Consider the following 19,033-nt stretch of genomic DNA (forward strand, 5'->3'; position numbering starts at 1 on the left):
TTTATGAGAAATAAGTTTTTGTTAATATATCGATATTTCATAGAAAAAAATATTATACACGACATGTAGTGTGACTCTGCTCTCTCAACTGCTAAATATCATCGTCGAGATCCGGAGTTGGAACTCCCCCATAGCTTTCAATTTTTTTTAAATCATATAAATGTTTCATGGTGTTCCAGATGTAAGAACACCCCTCTTTTTTTTTTAATGGCTGGATCCGAGCATGTGCAGCAATGTTTGAAAATACTTATGTACCGAGTAAATAAATAATTAGTTCTACTCTTTTGAGAAGGTCCCTTATTTAAATGTATCAATTGTAGACTATCGATTCTCAACTGTCAACAATAGTTATTTATCTAACATGTCACGAGGAAGATGAGTTGTGTATTACAATGAATCATGAGGTAAATTAATATGGTATTGCGTTATTGTTAAAGATATAAGACATTTTTTGTGTATATTAATAATTTTGCAATCTTCTCACTTAGTACATCATTTTATTTATTGACACATACACAGTATTCATTAAAGGAAAAATGTCAAATAAATTTAGAAGTCATGATTTATGAACTCATAGATATTGTACGCTAGAAATATAATGTTTATTGGTCGTCGGATGTTGGTTCGAACAATACAAACTCATTTTTCTTTGATCAAATAAAGATACAAAATCAAAGTGGTGAAACTGCATAGTACATAAGGGTGTGCATCTAAAAAATTAACACAGCCTGAATGGAAACTTTTGTCTGAATCATAAATTTTGGTGCCCTCATGTAATATTTCTAAAATCTTTCCCTACACAGGTACTTTTGCAGAGGTGATATTTCTGTACTAAAAATATGTAGTACTGGACATTTATTTTTATAATTTAGTACTATTTCCTTACTTTAAAACTAGTGTAATATTAAGGTACTTGTATTCAACAGTACTTGATTTGTACTAAATATTTTGGTACAGAAATAAAACATTATTCCATGTTTGAAAATCATAATTTTAAGAGATTTGAAATAGAAAAACTTTCAAAATGCTGATAATGTAACGGTAGTAACCAAAAATCTGTAGTACCTAAATTTCAAGTACAAATAAAGTACTGTAAAATGCAGGTACCTAAATATTACAATAATTTTAGAGTAACAAAATAGTACTGAATATTAAAAGTAGATTTCTAGTACTACATATTTTTAGTACAGAAATAAGACCTATACAAAAGTAGCTCTGTATACCTGTTTGAGATTTCAGTGAACGGAGTGATCTTTGTTTGAATTCTTCCATCTATTCCGTCAGTATAACTAAAATATATCTATCATCGCACCTTGCATCTAATAACTCATACAAATACATCAAAATCAGAGGGTCTCAAGATTGAAATTCCGAATGCTTTTGTTAACCTTTTGAATTTTTTGTATAAAAAAGGGATATATAAGGCCCTAATTTTTAAAGAAATATTGATTATCGTCCTTTCCTACAACTATATCACTCTGATCAGTCGCTCCGTAATCCTCGTATTACGGATTTGAGACGAGAGCAGCCATTATCAACGAAATTATTGGTTAAAGAGCTTGTTAGTTGATATGAATACGTGTGTACGGTATTTTAGGTTTTTAAGAAAATTCACGTTGGAACTTTGGCTATATTGTTGTACAGATTATCTTTGACTTGATATTTTCAGAACTGTTTTAATTGTCAGAGCTCGCACCTTCTGATTTCAAAATGTGCCATTTTTTTCTTCTTCAAATTTCTGCCTTAAACATTATAATATAGTTTAATGTTTTAACCATCTTTATGTGGTGCATTATTTCAATACATTTTGGTGAGTGCAAGTTATTATTATTAACCGGATTTTCTAAAGAACAACTAAAGTGGACACTATTATAGGAAAGAAGGAAAAACGCACGTCTATCAATGCTGTATAGGATCAACAATCGGGAGGTCAATGTTGTAGCGAGCCACAAACTCGTACCACCGGACAAGATCTCAAGAAATATAGGCACAAACTCTTTCCAGATTCCACAATGTAAGGAAAGATTCATTCTACCCGAGGATAATCAGGGATTTGAATGAATGCCTTATCCTCCTCAGTTTCATCTATTAGCAGCATTGAATCTACCAGGAGGCTCCTGACAAAAGAAAATCACTAGCTCCTGTTTGTAATCTCCACTGTTAAATAGTTGTATAGCACCTTTTCTTATTTTATTCAAAATTATATTTACAAGCACACAAAAGTAACAGAATAGTCAACATAATCACGGTGGTCCCAAACCGGTAAAAGTAGAAAAATAAACCCAATCTTTTAAAATCATCTGTAAAAAAAATCAATATCTGATCAGTTTCAGATTCAATCTTCAACATAGTCTTTAGTTATATCACATTAATTTCTCGACCTCATAATATAGCATGATGAACACAAGTTAACTATTTACACAACTGGGTCGATGCCACTGCTGGTGGACGTTTTGTCCCCGAGGGTATCACCAGACCAGTAGTCAGTACTTCGGTGTTGACATGAATATCAATTATATGCCACTAGTCATTTTATAAATTTCTTGTTTATAACTTTGAAGTTATCGAAAAACTAAATATATTCTAATCCCAGGAATAGATTACATTAGTCGTATTTGGCACATCTTTTTGGAATTTCGGGTTCTCAGTGCTCTTCAACGTTGTACTCGTTTGGTTTCATGATTATTTTGATTTGAGCGTCACTGATGAGTCTTATGTCTTTGACTTAGACGAAACGCGCGTCTGGCGTATTTAATTATAATCCGTGAACCTTTGATAACTATTAATACCAAGGAGTCGATGCCACTGTTGGCAGTCGTTTTGTCCCAGATGGTATCACCAGCCCAGTTGTCAGCACTTTATGTCTCTGTCTCTCCTATTGCATATATATATAAATATTTTGATAAATAAAAAGTCCTTGGTACAGATAATACATGTATAGTTTAAAAATTAAAAAAAACACAAAAAAATCACATTATAAATCGAACATTGTTTCTGTAAGCACTTTCACCGCATCTCCTACGGTTCACCAGACGACCTGTGACGTTACTGTAATCGAAAGAGTGAGAGTCCACAAACAGCAGTTAAAGGACTCGAAAATTATAAATACTCCTTTTTTTAACACTTTGACAATTATTGAAAGGGAAGATTAAAAAAATATCCTTTATTTATGATTTGGACCGGAAATAAAATTCAGCCTGAAAGCCAAGAAACACTATTTTATTGAAGTGTACGAGCCATGTCGGCCGTCTTGGTTGGCAGGCAGGGTCAACAGATACATTTTTATACTAAAGACACACAAATGTTGATTTTTGCAAAACTTGGTCAAAGGAGGAGGTCCGGTAAAGATCGATTTTGGCCTCAAATTTCAGGTTCATCTAACGAAAGATTTTAGACACTTTTTAAACTTTTAAAGTGTCTATTTCAATTGACTCAGTTAGAGTATGTGACAGATTTTAACTAATTAAGTCGTATTAAACCCTCAGATTCAAGCTTAAATATGAAAAATCTATCAAATATGCCAAAAAACGTCACTTTTCAGATGGTTTTTGTCAAAAATGAAAATGGCGGCATCCGTGTTCATCCTCAACCTTTATATATGTTATGTTTTATCATCAAATGCAACTTACATTTAAATATTATGAATGAACATGGATGTGGCCACTTTCATTTAAGACTGAAACCATCCAAAATTTAACTAAAATGCTAAAGTTGTGAAGATTTCAGTAATTTAGCATGACTTAATGATGTTAGTACCCGATATATGTGCATTGTATTATCAAAAACAGCCCATATTTGTGTAGCAGAAACATTCTTATTTCCAATAAATATCGAAAAGATTACATTTACACAACTTTACAAAACTGCTAAATTTTTGGGAGCAAAATAGGGTCTGACTGAACCTACTCCATTGGTTCACTAGTTTCAGAGTAGACTATTTTTGGCAAAAGTACACGAAAAAATCACGACGAGGTCAGACGGCGGACAACATTCACAGACAACGGTCCACGGATGCTGGTAATGAAAAAAGCTCTTTTGTCCCTATTGAAATTCATAATTTAGGAAAAGTTTATAATTTCTGAAATATAAATGTATTTAAAATTCAATAATCTAGTCACTTTATAAAGTGACATGCCAATCAACTGCTCCAGGTCCCCCTCTCCGAGAGATTTGTGTTAATCAGAGTAAAAATTCTGGAGTAAAACACGACTATATAAGCTAAAAGATTAGGACTTGCCTAAAACTAACTAGAGCAGAAACAAGTGTTAACTACAGCGGGAAAGCAGTACAGGCCTATGTTTACCTATCGACGACTTTCGTCGTTGTCGAGAAAAACATCTGCAAAATAAATGTCATCGTACACTTTCCATGCCCATGTTAACGACCTTACACCTGTTTTATACTGTAGCTTCATCCACGTTGTACCCACAATATACATCATCATAGTCCCCTTTTTTATATACAATCAGAAAGTTCACGCCTAAATCGCTTAATATTCAGTATAACGCCAATGAAAGACAAATATATTTTTTTTGTATGAGGCTGCGAAAATGGAGAAGGGCGAGGTTCTACCGAGCCGTTCTCTCGTTTTGCGCCGAGTACAACAAATTATATATTTTTAATGACATTGACCTGATATTGTTTTTATACTGCAACTTAAACTTATACATGTTATACATTGGTAGCTTTTTAAATCGTATCACAAATGTCAAACTTTTTTTCATTTCTTAATGAAACCCTGATTGTGGAGAAAGTTTTCCATGATGAAAATTAGCATAATACAAAATAAAGTTATGTTACTTTGTTTAGGGAATAAACACACCTAGTTTCAGTATACATATTTTTATTCTAGATTTAATGTTGCGTCATGCCATATTCACACTAAGATTTAGTGCTGAAATGACGTGTTATTAGTTATTTGTCCTTACCGTGCAGTATACACAGCTGAGATACACAGTAGTAAACGTGTATTATAACACACAGAATGAATGATTATTACGAGAAAGAAGAGTATTTCGGTAAATCATGAGGTAAATTCATATTTTAATGCGTTATTGTGAAAGATATAAGACATTTGTGTATGATATTTTCAATCTAATCACTTAGTACATAATTTTATTCTTGACATACATACTTTATATATATTATATAGATATAATTATCTATTCACTGTTGTAAAGTTGCCAAATAAATGCAGTCATAAAGTCATGATATATGATATCGTATTGGTTAATATGAATTTACCTCATGATTCATTGGCATACACACTATATCATATATATATATATATATAAGTATCTATTCACTGTGGGAAAGTTGTCAAATAAATGCAGAAGTCATGATATATGAACTCATAGATATTGAACGCCAGAAAACTTTGATGTTATTTGAGAACACTTCATTATTTAGAATCAATGCTCGTCGAATGTCGGTTCAAATTAGACAAAATCATATTTCTATGATCTAAATTATACATTCAAAATCAAAGTGGTGGAACTGTATAGTACATAAGAGTATACATCAACAAAATAAACACGGAATGGAAACTTTTGTCTGGATCATAAATTTTTGAACCCTAATATTATATTTCTAAAATATTTCGATACACCCGTGATTACAGTGACCTTTTAGATTTTAGTGAACCGTTCAACGAAGTGATCTATGTTTAACTGTTAAATATCATTGTTGAGAAACTCACGAACTTTAGCGTGACGTCCTGCGGACGTCGGTAAGGAACTTTCATTGTAACGTCATTCTTTTGTTGTTGTTACTTTATACCTGAATGTGGCTTATGCAATACAAATACACAGCTGACAACTTTTGTTTCCTTCACAATAATCATGTCAGGGATTTCGTGTTTACAAATTAATCAAAACCTTTTTGTAAATTCTTCCATCGATACAAGTATTCCGTCAATCTTATTAAGATATATCTATCATTCGCAACTGGAATCAAATAACTCATAAGATTATATCAAATTCAGAAGGATTGAGATTCCGTATGCTTTTATCAACCTTGAGGTGTCAGACTACCAACTTTTGCTCAAAATGGTCTAAATATATTTTTCTTTCACCAACAGTTTCATTTCTGGCAATTTGTTGGTTAGTTTAAGTAAAAAATGACATCAAATGCACCATTTTTTTCCGAGTAGGCCTACTTTCACATAGGTTCTAAATTGGAGGGAGTGGTGGTGTGACACCTTAAGAAACCTTTCATAAAAAAAGAGATATATTACGCCCTAATTTTTACGGAAATATTGATTATCGCCCTTCCCTTCTATATCACCCTGCTCCGTCGCTCCGTAATCCTCGTATCACAGCTTTGAGACGAGAGCAGGCATTATCAGCGATTATATAGCTTGGAATTGATATGAATACGTATGTACGGTATTTTGGTTTGAGAAAATATCCCGTTTGAACTTCGTTTATAATGTTTAACAGGTTATGTCTGGGATTAAATATTTTCATAATTGTTTCAAATGTCAGAACTCGAACCTTCTGACTTTTAAATGTTTCATCTTTCGCTTCTACAAATTTTCGCCTTAAACGTTTCAATATAGTTTCATGTGTGTATCATCTGTATGGGGTGCATGATTCCAATACGCTTTCGGTTAATGCTAGGGTTTTAAAAAATACATTAATTATTGATTTAGGGATGTACGTTACTGTCTAGATCTTTACAATACACGATATTCAGCTACGGCTTTGACATATTGAACTGCTAAGTTTATGGATAAAAGATATTTGCTCATAATATTTCCCTTTAATAATCAGTTTGCCTTTGTATTTAAATATCTAAGGGAACTCAATTTTATTTGTGTTCTTAGGACAACCCATGTTATCAAACAAAAACAACAATAAAGTTGGTGTGTATATATGTAATAAATAAACTAACATGTAAAATGTAAAACAAAGTCGTGACAATTTTGGCTATCCAAGAAGGTTCCCAATATCTGCTGCACTAAAATACATAAAGAACAAAATGAAAAAAATAATCAGTTGCATATATTAGGTAATGTTTTTTTCAAATGTGTGGTATTTTTGTGACAAAAGTAGCTGTTGACACATTAACAATGATGCGTTGAACGAAGTAAGATGCTTGCAATTCATAGTTTCCTTTTTGTTTTTATATTGTATTCATTTCAATTAACATGTTTAACAGGTCGTCAGTTTTTACGTCTAAATTGTTTTAAATTTGCCATTTCAGTCATTTTCGTGCCTTGTTAAACTACAAGGGTTTTGTTCATTGTTGCAGGCCTAACAATGACTTATAGATGCTAATTTATAACGTTTTTTGTAAAAACCTGTCTCATTGGTATTTTTTTCAATTTCCACGAGTTTCTATAAATTATTATCTTTTTTTTAACATATTACGGACGCGTTAATATGTGTAGACTCCAAATATCAAACGACGGATCAAGTCAAGAATTATGTACATACAAATGCATTCGGAACAAAATGTTCGGAGAGATAAGAAAGAACCATACTTCTAGACGGAGAGGACTTTTTGAAATTTTGAAAACATTGAATATGTGCTGATTACTCGATAGTCAATTAAAAAAGACAACACAGAGAAAAAAACACCAACAAGTTTTTGCAGTGATAAAATGGTCATTGGTCAGGTGGATGGGATCCTGACAGACAGCGAGAGGTCCGTTAATAAAACATGAAAACGCTTTGATGCAATCTCTTTAAATTCATATTTAAGAATTGAATGGTTCTTTGCGTAACTTCATTTGGGTGTAAATACGTTGACCGAGGTACATTTTGTTTCAAAATGTGCGCACGGTCAACGCTTTCACAACCCTATGAATGTAACAAAAAGAAGCATTCAATACTTATAATTACATTTTTTAGCTCGGATGATGAAAATACGAATTTTATCATTATTTTTTTATTTAATTCACCTGTGCACTTTATTGTGGGACCTCGTGTTATCATGCATGAAAAGTTTTACTGAGTAATACAATTTCTTAAGGGATAACACGTGATGTGTAGTTAGTCAATCAGGATAACGTATTATAGTGAATCATACATCTAATGTAATTATATTTTGTTATTTTGTCTTTTTTAGAAAACATGCATTTGATTATCCATAATAAGATACAAAAGTTTGAGTGATTATAAATGGACTGCCACTATATACAATTAAAGGACAAGATTCCTGCCGAATTAACAGCTGAAGTTTTGCAGATTCCTGGTTCTACATTCCAAGGTAAATAACAAGTGACAGCTTTATACAAAAATAGTATTGTTGAAATATTAGTTTGTTGTTTGTTGTTTTTTACATTTTAAGGGAACATAACTGAAAGACCTACATATTTGTCTGTTTTTTTATGAATAAGCTAATACTAGTTTGCAATTTTATGAATAACTTGTAATGTTATGCATCATCTTGTAAAAGTAATTTTGATAAAAAAAAAAGGTTTTTTTTCAAAACCATGTATCAAATCAAATGATTTAAAACCATTGCTTGACTGCTTTGGGATTGTTGTAATAGCTGTTGTAAAGTTGAAAAGCTTCAGAAAGTTCATTTTTTTATTAGTTTTACTCACTCAAAATAAACAGATAATCAATACTATGAATGGAGGGAGACAAATAATGATTAAAAAAAAAAAAGAAAAACTGTTTAATTAGTTTCACAAACTATTTATTGTCAAAGACTATATATAATCAATGGGGGAAAACTTGTTCTCTTTTATCATAAATCTATAAATCTATTTACAGTTTCCAAACCTGATTTAGACGACGAAAAAAAGAGATGGCTGATAGTTGGTATTTGTCTAAATTCTATCGTTGCACCTGCTTTAAGGCAATATGTTGCTGCAGTTATAAACAGATTGTACAGTTCTATGAAGCTGAGTCATAGCATACATACACAAGTATTTCCAAATCATTTAAAGAAATATCTTCCTACTAACAGAGATCTCAATTACGAAGCAGTTAATAACAATAAAAACATACCATATATCCGCGGAAAGAAAGATTTCCCTAGTTACAATTATGATATACAAAATGGAGTTGACTTTTCAAAGTTGTTTTTGGTTACTCATATGGCCCACTTCACTGGGTTCGACCACACATGTGACTCCTCAGCACTTCTTGGCCTCCTGATAAACATAGATAAATTTCCACCTAATGTTAAAAAGGTTGCAGAAAAGGTTTGTATAATAAAAGATAGAAGTCAATCATTATCATAATCATAACATTTAACAGTGCGCAGAATCAAGTTGAAGATGCGCCTTTTGTCATTCCTATGTATTATTTATTAATCTGTTTCCTAGAAGTTTTGAAATTTTTCATTACTGTTGTTGAATGCCATATGGCGTTTCTATTTTGTATGATATGTTGATCCCGAAAGACTGACGCATCAAATATACAAAGCGTTTTTTTTTCATTTGCTCAAATTTTTCCTTCTAGCTATTCAGGAGCATTTTACCCGCCAAACATTATTTGTTTCACTACAAAACATACAATTTTGTGGTAACTATCTTTAAAAGTTTATACAAACAAAACAAGTATGCCAACCAAAGTCTAACTCTACAAGCAGTAAGACGTTACCATTAACTCTTGTTCAACCAGAGTGCTGATGAGAGTTATGACATTTTAACTTGGCAACTCACCTCTTGGGATCATCGGCAACTACATATTGATAAACTATGCTTAAACAATGAATGCACAAAGGGTTAAATCGCCAAAGTATTATAGGAATAACAATTAGTAGAAACTTGAGGATTTATATGGTTGCACCTGGTTTTATATATAACTAAAACTCCCTTAAATATCTATTTTACAACAAACTATAGACAGTAGAATGGTAGGGAAAACACATAATAAGAAACAAATAAACATCTATGAGACGGATATGTGCCCGTATTACACATCCTTCATTTACAATGTTGATGAAAGCATTGGCTATTTTCTACAGGTCATAAGATATCAAAATTTAAGTGTATTTTGACGTTTCAAATTGCATAATGTGATGATTCTATTTTCACGTTCAATATTGTGCTATCTTCTCGGTTCATTGATTTATTTAAATTTGTTTCTTTAACTTGTAGAGTTTAATTATTGCTTGAATACAGAATCTAAAATATTAATATAACTCGCGAAAAGTGGCACATAGGCATTACTATTCTTGCAACTTTGAATACACTAGCAATTGAAAGAGGGAAGTTTATAAAACTGACATAATCAAACGCTATCAACCAACGAATCGGGTAAAAATATACCGGAATATTCGTGACTTGGCGCGAGCAATTCCTAAAAAATATTGTGTTATAGCTAGGATAAGCTAAAACACTAAATCACGTCAAGATTCATACGACCAAAAACTATAACTGCTCATAGACAAATAAAGAGATTAATAAAAAGCAAATAAACATAAATAACTAAAGACTATAACTCAAACCTGACTTGCATTATTTGTGAACTACACTAAATATTATTATCTAAGGGCCAAGTATTTCAAAGTTTCAAGAAAATATGATAAGATTCTATTCTGTTCGAATCCGTCAAACATTTGGGGGTTGCAACGAACTATCATAAAAAACTTTGACCAGAAAACTTGTAAAATTAACTGGGAAGTGACAACATGGCACCAAAGTATGAAACGCTACCAGATACCCTTTCTTATAAAATACAAATAATTGTTTTATTAAAGAAAACTGTGTAAATTTCGAAAATCTGTTAGTAATTTATATAAATTGTGTTCGTTAAATTCATATACTATCCACCTTTGATCGTATCATGAACTCGTAAAATCTATAGAAAATGTTCAGTATAAATGTAAACATGATTGAAATCGAATCATTGCGTGTCATGTAATTTACTTTATTTTCAGATACGATCAGATATAAGAAATCCTTGGGCGCATTGTGATTTTACAGAATGGGACTCGATAAAATATCTTTCGTCTTTCCAAATGATGCATCAGTTGATAAAGAATCTAACATTATCAGCTAGAGATGAAAATAGCATATTAGGAGAATTGCAGATCTGGGAATCAAACGGTAATCTAAGTTTTAAATAAGTTTTGAGGTTTGATCTTCTAGTTTTCATCAGATCCATATCTTCTTTCCTATGGCAAAATTACCCGACTTTGACAATTAGTATGTATTGCAGTACCTTTGTTAATTGTAAAACGTCCTAATTTTATATTGATTTGGAAGAGTAGAAATGACCACCCGAAAGACACAGAAAAGATACAGAAAAGAAGTCACAATTTAGATGTAGTCAATTCCGAAATGCTCTCAATTTTTTTTTTTTTTTTTGGAATTATAATCGGTTCATTTCTATAGGCCAACCTAAAGTTCCAGATGGACAATACATGCGCTTTATTGTCCATGTTGTCTCTGAATTAGGTTATTACATATGTGCCATTGTGTGATCGTTTATGCATTACAAAGGATGAACAAGTTATTATAATCATAAATCTGGTATTTATATTTTTCTTTAATCTAGGTATACAGTTTTTACAAGGGAACACAATAGGACTTGATTTATTGGAGGAAATTACAAAACATACTAAGGCACTCGCCAAGTATGTCCTGAAGGCTATAGATGAAACAGATGAAAACTTTCAAAAAGTAGAAATTGAGTTGCTCACAGTACAAGATGATTTAAGCACTTTCACTCTGCGCTTTCAGCAAATTGAAAGCAATCAACAAATATATTCGAACACTATTGCCAAAGCTCAAGAAGATATTTCAGGATTAATTGATAAAACTACTTGTATAACGAGTATACAAGAACGAAATATCAAGAAGATTGAAGATTCTAGTAAAACTTTACAAAAGGCACTAGATGGGATTAAAAACTTGAATACACAAACAAAGGAAATGGAAGAAAACGTCTACTCTTTGACAGAAAATCTTAACAGCACTAATGAGAATATATCTGAGATTAAAGAAGATATCGAAAACCTAAAGTACACGTCAAGCGTCAGACCAGAAGGGAAAGTTTATTTTTATCCACCCGACCGCATAAAATTTTTTGTTGGTCGTACACGTGAGATAGGATCCATTCAAGAAAATTTCTTGAAAAGAAAAGGGGAACAGTATACATTTGTGGTGTGTGGATTGGGAGGATGTGGTAAAACAACAGTAGCGATAGAATATTCTTGGCAATTTCAAACATTTTACCCAGGTGGTGTGTTTTGGGTGTCCGCAGAGTCAACTGAAACGTTAGAAACATCAATATCAAATCTCGCAATTGATATAAATACAATAGGCAAAACTGCAAAAGAAACACTTTTTCGAACTCTAAAATGGATAGCTTCTTTACAAACCCAGTGGCTTTTAGTTGTTGACAATGCCGATGCTGATGAGCTTTTAGGCAATACAAAAGAGCTATTGCTGGGATCATGGAAGAGAAACACATTAGGGCATATACTCATAACATCCAGAAGAGAGCCACAGCAAGTAGAGGAATCCTTACAGATAGATGAATGCAATTGCCTTTACTTAGATGTTCTGACGAAAGAAGAAGGGTTGATGTTTATGAAAACACGAACGTGTAAAAACAAGAATGATGAGAATGAAACAATCCTTGAACTCATTGAGGAACTAGGAGGGTTGCCTCTTGCACTCGAACAAGCTGGAGCATACATTAAGACCAAAAAATGTACATTCATTCAGTATATGGGTAAATTTACTAAACTCCGACAGAAGCTATTGAATGCTATACACGTAAAGACAAGCCAAAACATTGGAAAAGCAAGACTAGCTGTAAGAACTACGTGGCAGTTAAACATTGAGTATATTCAAAAACAATCTGAGGAGGAAGGTCTAGGAACAACTGCTGTTAAAATTATGGAAATCGCTTCTTTTTTATTTCCTGACGATATACCGGTTCAAATTATCAATAATGGTTCACCTTCAGTAGAAGACGAAGAAATTTGCGAAGCACTGCAAGATACATTTGGGGTAAAACAAGTCACAGAAATACTAACAAGATTTTCGCTTTTCCAGCAATATCGAGAAGATGCATTGTCGGTTCACAGACTTGTACAAGAAGTCATCAGAGACACCATACAAGATTTAAATCATATCAGAAGAATTTTACATTTTGCCGCTAGAATGATCAACAAAGCACTCGAATCTGCATTGTCCCCTTATAAAGCATTATGTATTGACAAAAGCGACGCCTCGGAAAGGGGATCTCTCTATCTATGGAGTAAAATAGCTTTAAATTCAAATACTTTAAAAAGCCATATACAAAATTTTACCAGGGACAAAAAGATAGACTTTTCATGTTTGAACATTGAAATTGCACGTCTTTTTCATACAACAGCGGTATTTCATAGCGTACATCAACGCCAGGATGAAGCCCTAGCTGATCAAGAGCAACTATTAAATATTATGACCGCTATCGAGATTCCACAAGATTTATGTACAGAATTTACTTCTGTCAAGATCCCTCTACTTGAGAAAGAAAGATCTGTTATTCAGGATTCTTTGTCAGCAGTTTTGGCATTACAGTCTGAAAAGAGAGAAATTTTGTTAACAGATGAAACAGAAATGTTGAGGATGAAGGGAAACGAAGCATTTAAGGATAACAGATATCATGATGCAATTCAATATTACAGTGAAGGTATACGATTCTCCAAAGAAGACCTCGTCGATGTAAGGTTATTTTCCAATCGAAGTTTAATGTACCTCAAAATAAACGATTATGAAAATGCATTGAAAGATGCTGAAAAATGTATTATTCTTGCTCCTGCACAATGGAAAGCACATTGTTGGAAAGCTTATGCTATGGCAAACTTAGTGAGAAACGGTGACTTGCCTGCTGAATTTGAAAAAGTAGGTCTCGCTTCGGCATGTATTGCTGCTGAACTTAATGATGAATGTTTACTAGAATACAAAATGAAAATATATTACCCTCTTGTTGTTTTCAAGATCATTCAAAAGTCAGATGATCTTGGTTTGGAAATATCGTCATTAGAACAACGTCCAAACACTACTTTGTTGTTAAAGAGCGGCTATTACAGGATTTTATATCCTGTCGTTACAACACAAAGTCTTCAGATCATAGGAATAGAAGACAATGTTGAAATTTACCTGCAGTACTCCCTTCTCATAACAAGACAGCCCGATTCTTCCTTTACTATATCATTTCACCGTGAAAAACAAATACATATTCATTTTGAAAATGTGTCATTTGTGACAGGAAGTGCCCAAATAGGAGTCCTCTCCGATGCAATTGCAACATTTTATAGGTGTAAAATATCGAATGGACCGAAAGGATGTGATGACTTTCCTAAGTGTAATGGTGGCTCAGGGTGTGTGACAAATACAGGAGAATGTAACAGAGAAGGGAAAAATCAAGGTTTTGCCAATTTCGCCACTGGTCAGGTCGGTTCACCAGGGATATGGGTCGGCTCTGGAGGTAAATTGATTGTTCAAAACTGTGTCTTGTATAGATGTGGTGGTGGGGGAGTATTAGCTGACGGAAATAACGCTTGTCTGGAAATTCGACATTGTACAATACAAAATATGAGGCAAATGGGAGTTGAAGCAAGAAATGGTGGAATGGTAAAGGTCGAAGACAATGTTATTATTGATAATCAGTTTCATGGAATTGCAATTGCACCAAGAGGTTATGCAGTAATAAGTAGAAATCTTATTCAAGGCAATGGACAGGAAGGAATATTTTGTGGTGGAATGTTAAATTCGGATAGTGGACATATGCTTGAAATGAAGTCGGAAGACACATCTCAAGCAATTATCACCAAGAACACTATCATTCAGAATGGATTATCTGGGATGTCATTGGATGGTGGTACTTACGAAGTTTCTGGAAATAAAATTATAGATAACTGGCTGTGGGGAATGATGATTAAATCAAGATCATCGGCGTATATAGTAGGAAATGATATTTTTGAAAATAAATGTGGTGGAATACGAATTGGAACAAATTATTCGGCTTCTGTTATTATTGATGGAAACACCATACGAGATCATACCGGGCCGGACATTTTTGCTATAAATTCTTCTGAAATTGGTTTGAAAGACAACGTAAAGATTGAGATTGAAACCATGTTGGCCAATATACAGTTTGCAGAGGAACGGTTAGAGTATTCAAGACCCCCAATTATCACTAACAGAAATATAAGAAGAAACAATAACACTGGAGTCCAACATCCCAGAAAAGCAGTTCAAATAATCCAATCGTGTTGCTCCTGTTACCGTTCATCCTTTCAGCTTAAGAAATGTAGTAATTGTGGAACAGCTACATACTGTTCAAAAGAATGTCAGAAAAAGCATTGGAAAAAACATAAACACATGTGCAAACTTTTACAAAAAGAATACACTATAGAAATCAAAATGAAAGACACAAAACCTGTTGTGCAACCTGGCTATGTTACTATACGGGGTTTTGATCCGTCACTGAAGGGAATAAGGGAGGGACCTAAACCGAATCCACTTAGTATAAAAAAATTCATCGTCAAAGTTCAGTCAGGTCAGGAATATGGATGCGTTAATCCAAAAAAGACCCTAAGCTTATACGACAGAAGTGTGACACTTGATATAAAGTTTTCTAAGTCTGAACTTTATTATTTAGTTAATGAATGTGGTATTCTTGCTGGAACTACATTGTCAACAAAGAAGATATTCTGTTGGGCATCTTTTAAAGACAGTGGTTCTATTCTGTGCATTCATACAGACAACTTACCACCATTTCAGTCGTGGTAATATGGATATGAGATACTTTTTATGATCTACTTTGCTCATTAAATTTAACTGTTTATAGAACTGAACAAAGGTTTTCAATTGTTGGTAGTTCATAGATTGTATGTATTGCAACTAGATTTAATAAAACTGATTATATTACAACTATAACCAATAAATGAACCATGATCTCAAGCACTGTGAAAGTTAAAGGATTATCATCAAATTAGAAGTTGTGGAATATATTCCACCTAATGCTCTGGAGTCGATTTTACCAAAAAAATACTTACGACTAAGATTGATCGTAAGTGTGCTTAATTGTTCATGACTTACGTTCAATCTAAGTCTTAAGAGTCATTCTCTGTAAGCATCAAAGGATTTCAAAGAAAATGAGAAATGCATACTCATGGATATCCTTTATTTTCAGATCATGGGTTAGTAATGGTGCACTGACAACAAAAATAATACTCATTTAAAAATTTGAAGTGTTGGTTGCCATGGAAACAAGTTGCTCTGATTTTGGTTGAAAAACGCCAAAAATGCTCGATGAAAACTCCATTTTTACCCTTTTTTACCGCTTTTTTCCCAATACACTGGACACATCTATCCCCAATTTTCTTTTGCTCTTCAGCTTTTATATATTAGTGTTTCAAAATACATTTGAAAGTTTCGAAAGTTTTTTCATCTAAAGTAAAAAATTTGAAATTTAAAATTTGATGTTTTTCAAAAAATCAAGATTTGCAAAAAATCACAAAATAACCCAATTTTATGGCTTCAAAATTTTTTTTCCCATATTTTTTGGCATAAACGAAGATGATCATTATAAAATATTGCATCTGATGCATTCTTGACAAAAATATCTCAGAGGGTATATTTTTTAATTTTTTTTTAATTTTGTTTGAAAAAAGGTCACTTTTGAATTTTTGGATTTTTTTTTTTTTATTTTAGGGAAAAAAATCCAGGCATAACTGTTATTATTGCAATCCTCATCATATCAGATGATTAGTTATGATCAAATAATAACATGAAAATAAACTACACACATTCTGATACCTAACATACATGTAGTCAATGAAAAAAAATTAAAATGAGATATAAATATCATGTTTTTTATACGAAAAATGACCAAAAACAATCCTTCTAATGATATTGTCTTAACTTTTTTCATACAACTTTTTTCATACATTCCCTGATTAGACAACTGAAATCTACATTTTGCCAGCCAGTTGTTGGAAACTGGTAACTTTATAATGAACGACTGAATTGCAAGCTTTCAATTATCTGCCTTTTCTTTTAACATAGTATGTGTCGCAATTGTTTTCTGATAACCATACTAAACTATTGCTATCAAAACTTATGTTTCGATAACTTGACGTGATGGAATTAACTTGCATTAATATTAATTGTGCTATTGATAATGACAACTGATCTCTGTCAAATAATGCATACATTTGTTGATCCAAATACTATAATAGGTTTAAATCCAACATAGTAAGATTAAGATATTGTAGTTTTTATTCAGAGAAATATTTTTAATTTCTACAAAATTAGTACAGCAATGATTATAGTAAGATAAAAAGTAAATGAAGCAAAGAATGAATAACGAGTATAAGCTAAGTTGTTATAACGAGTGAAATTAGCTAAGTCGTTATAACAAGTAAGCTAAGTCGTTATAACAAGTGAGCTAAGTCGTTAAAACAAGTTAGCTAAGATATTATAACCAGATAAATATGCTGAGTCGTTGAAACAACTTAGCTAAGTTGTTAAAACAAGTAAGCTAAGTCGTTAAAACAAGTTAGCTAAGTTGTTAAAACAAGATAAATATGCTTGTTCGTTATAACAACTTAGCTAAGTTGTTTAAACAAGTAAGCTAAGTCGTTAAACAAGTTAGCTAAGTTGTTATAACAAGATAAATATGCTAACTCATTATAACAACTTAGCTAAGTTGTTTAAACAAGTAAGCTAGGTCGTTAAAACAAGTTAGCTAAGTTGTTATAACAAGATAAATATGCTAAGTCGTTATAACAACTTAGCTAAGTCGTTTAAACAAGTTAGCTTAGTTTAAAATTAAAACTCTACCCTGACACTAACCGGCTTCCCTAGATTTGTTTACCCTAAATCAGACACATTTTCCCTCGGACACTAACTTCGGGGGAAACATGGTGAACAAATTAACATATCTCCTTTGGGCCAGGGAACCAATTTCAATTTGTATAATATTTAATGTTGATTCTGGTTGGTTGAGAACTAATATTCAGGACATCTAATTGCATCCAAAACATCTCGAAATATCACAATATTGCTGAAAGCGGCATACAAACCATCTATCATTGTTAACCTAGTTAATTTTATAATGCTTTCAATGATAAATTGATCTTTCAAACTTTTCAAAAATTAACAGTGGGCAAATTATACATTTAATCTTCAGTAAAATTATAAATTAAATCTACAGATATGAATATAGAATACAAATTCATCACCGGGCTCCGTCCAAATATGGCGATTTTTAGGAAATTTTTACCGCAAAGTGAAACATGAAAGCAATGGGTTTTTTCCGTTATTTAAATAAATTCCATTGGACACATATAATGACCTTGCTTGCATAAAGTTATAATAAGACATAATTGAGGGATGTTGAGAGTGATGCAATGTGTACTTGGTCCGATTGTGTGGCAATAAGTATTGAGTATACAATTCATAACATTTTGTTTAGGTAAACTTACATATAAGTTGGAGAACTGAATTGAAAAATTTAGAAATTCTTCTATATGTTAAAGGACATATAACTCGCAGTCTGTGCACTAAACTACAAGTAAAATTCTTCTTTTCCAACTAAACTTTTTTAAATAATTATTCTTCCGGCTTGTAGTCTCAAAAGTTTAGCATACAGGCAAACTCTTGAATAGTTTTAGTGACATCACAAAAATTTAAACTTGATCTGTATTTTGTAGTAATTATCATTGTGATTAAGTTTTATCACATTTGGTTGAGGTTAACTTTAGAGAATGGAAATACATGTCCTGACCTGTTTAGTCAACAACAGAATTGTGCTACTTTTTATACGCCTGTTTACAGGATGTATTTTGGTATACTGCATTGTACTTTGGTTTATGAGAATAAAGATACATATTGACGACCCATTGCTGGCCATCAGCTTTTGTCTACTCTATGGTTGGGTTGTTGTCTCTTTGACACATTTTCAGTCTCAATTTCATTGTCCGTCCGTCATCAATATTTGGGACATTTAACTCAAAAACGCTTTTATCAATTTGCATTTAACTTTGGTGAATTGTTTATATTTATTGACTTGAGCTCCCTTTGGTTTTAATTTTTTTTAGATTTTACCTTTCTAAGTTTATA

General features: G+C 32.4%; 1 protein-coding gene across 2 annotated transcripts; it reads left to right on the top strand.

Annotated features, from left to right (window-relative positions):
* The first annotated feature begins 325 nt into the window (after positions 1 to 325).
* Positions 326 to 15,794, top strand: LOC134687361 (uncharacterized). Of its 2 annotated transcripts, XM_063547598.1 has the most exons (6): positions 326 to 404; positions 4,853 to 5,030; positions 8,074 to 8,214; positions 8,727 to 9,160; positions 10,843 to 11,011; positions 11,463 to 15,794. In XM_063547598.1, the coding sequence occupies exons 3-6, from the start codon at positions 8,127 to 8,129 to the stop codon at positions 15,695 to 15,697; spliced, it is 4,926 nt and encodes a 1,641-aa protein (XP_063403668.1). In that variant the 5' UTR covers positions 326 to 404; positions 4,853 to 5,030; positions 8,074 to 8,126; the 3' UTR covers positions 15,698 to 15,794. The 2 variants fall into 2 exon arrangements, with proteins under 2 accessions (XP_063403668.1, XP_063403669.1); XM_063547599.1 differs by lacking the exon at positions 4,853 to 5,030.
* The last annotated feature ends 3,239 nt before the right edge of the window (positions 15,795 to 19,033 follow it).

Source organism: Mytilus trossulus, chromosome 10 (assembly GCF_036588685.1).
Source record: "Mytilus trossulus isolate FHL-02 chromosome 10, PNRI_Mtr1.1.1.hap1, whole genome shotgun sequence".
Taxonomy (NCBI): Eukaryota; Metazoa; Mollusca; class Bivalvia; order Mytilida; family Mytilidae; genus Mytilus; species Mytilus trossulus.

What these genes read in the sequence shown, in the direction of transcription:
- LOC134687361 (XM_063547598.1), top strand. Translation starts at nt 8,127, where the DNA reads ATGGACTGCCACTATATACAATTAAAGGACAAGATTCCTGCCGAATTA. An exon ending in TTAAAAAGGTTGCAGAAAAG is followed by an intron (nt 9,161 to 10,842) that starts GTTTGTATAATA and finishes CTTTATTTTCAG; the next exon opens with ATACGATCAGATATAAGAAA. An exon ending in GCAGATCTGGGAATCAAACG is followed by an intron (nt 11,012 to 11,462) that starts GTAATCTAAGTT and finishes TCTTTAATCTAG; the next exon opens with GTATACAGTTTTTACAAGGG.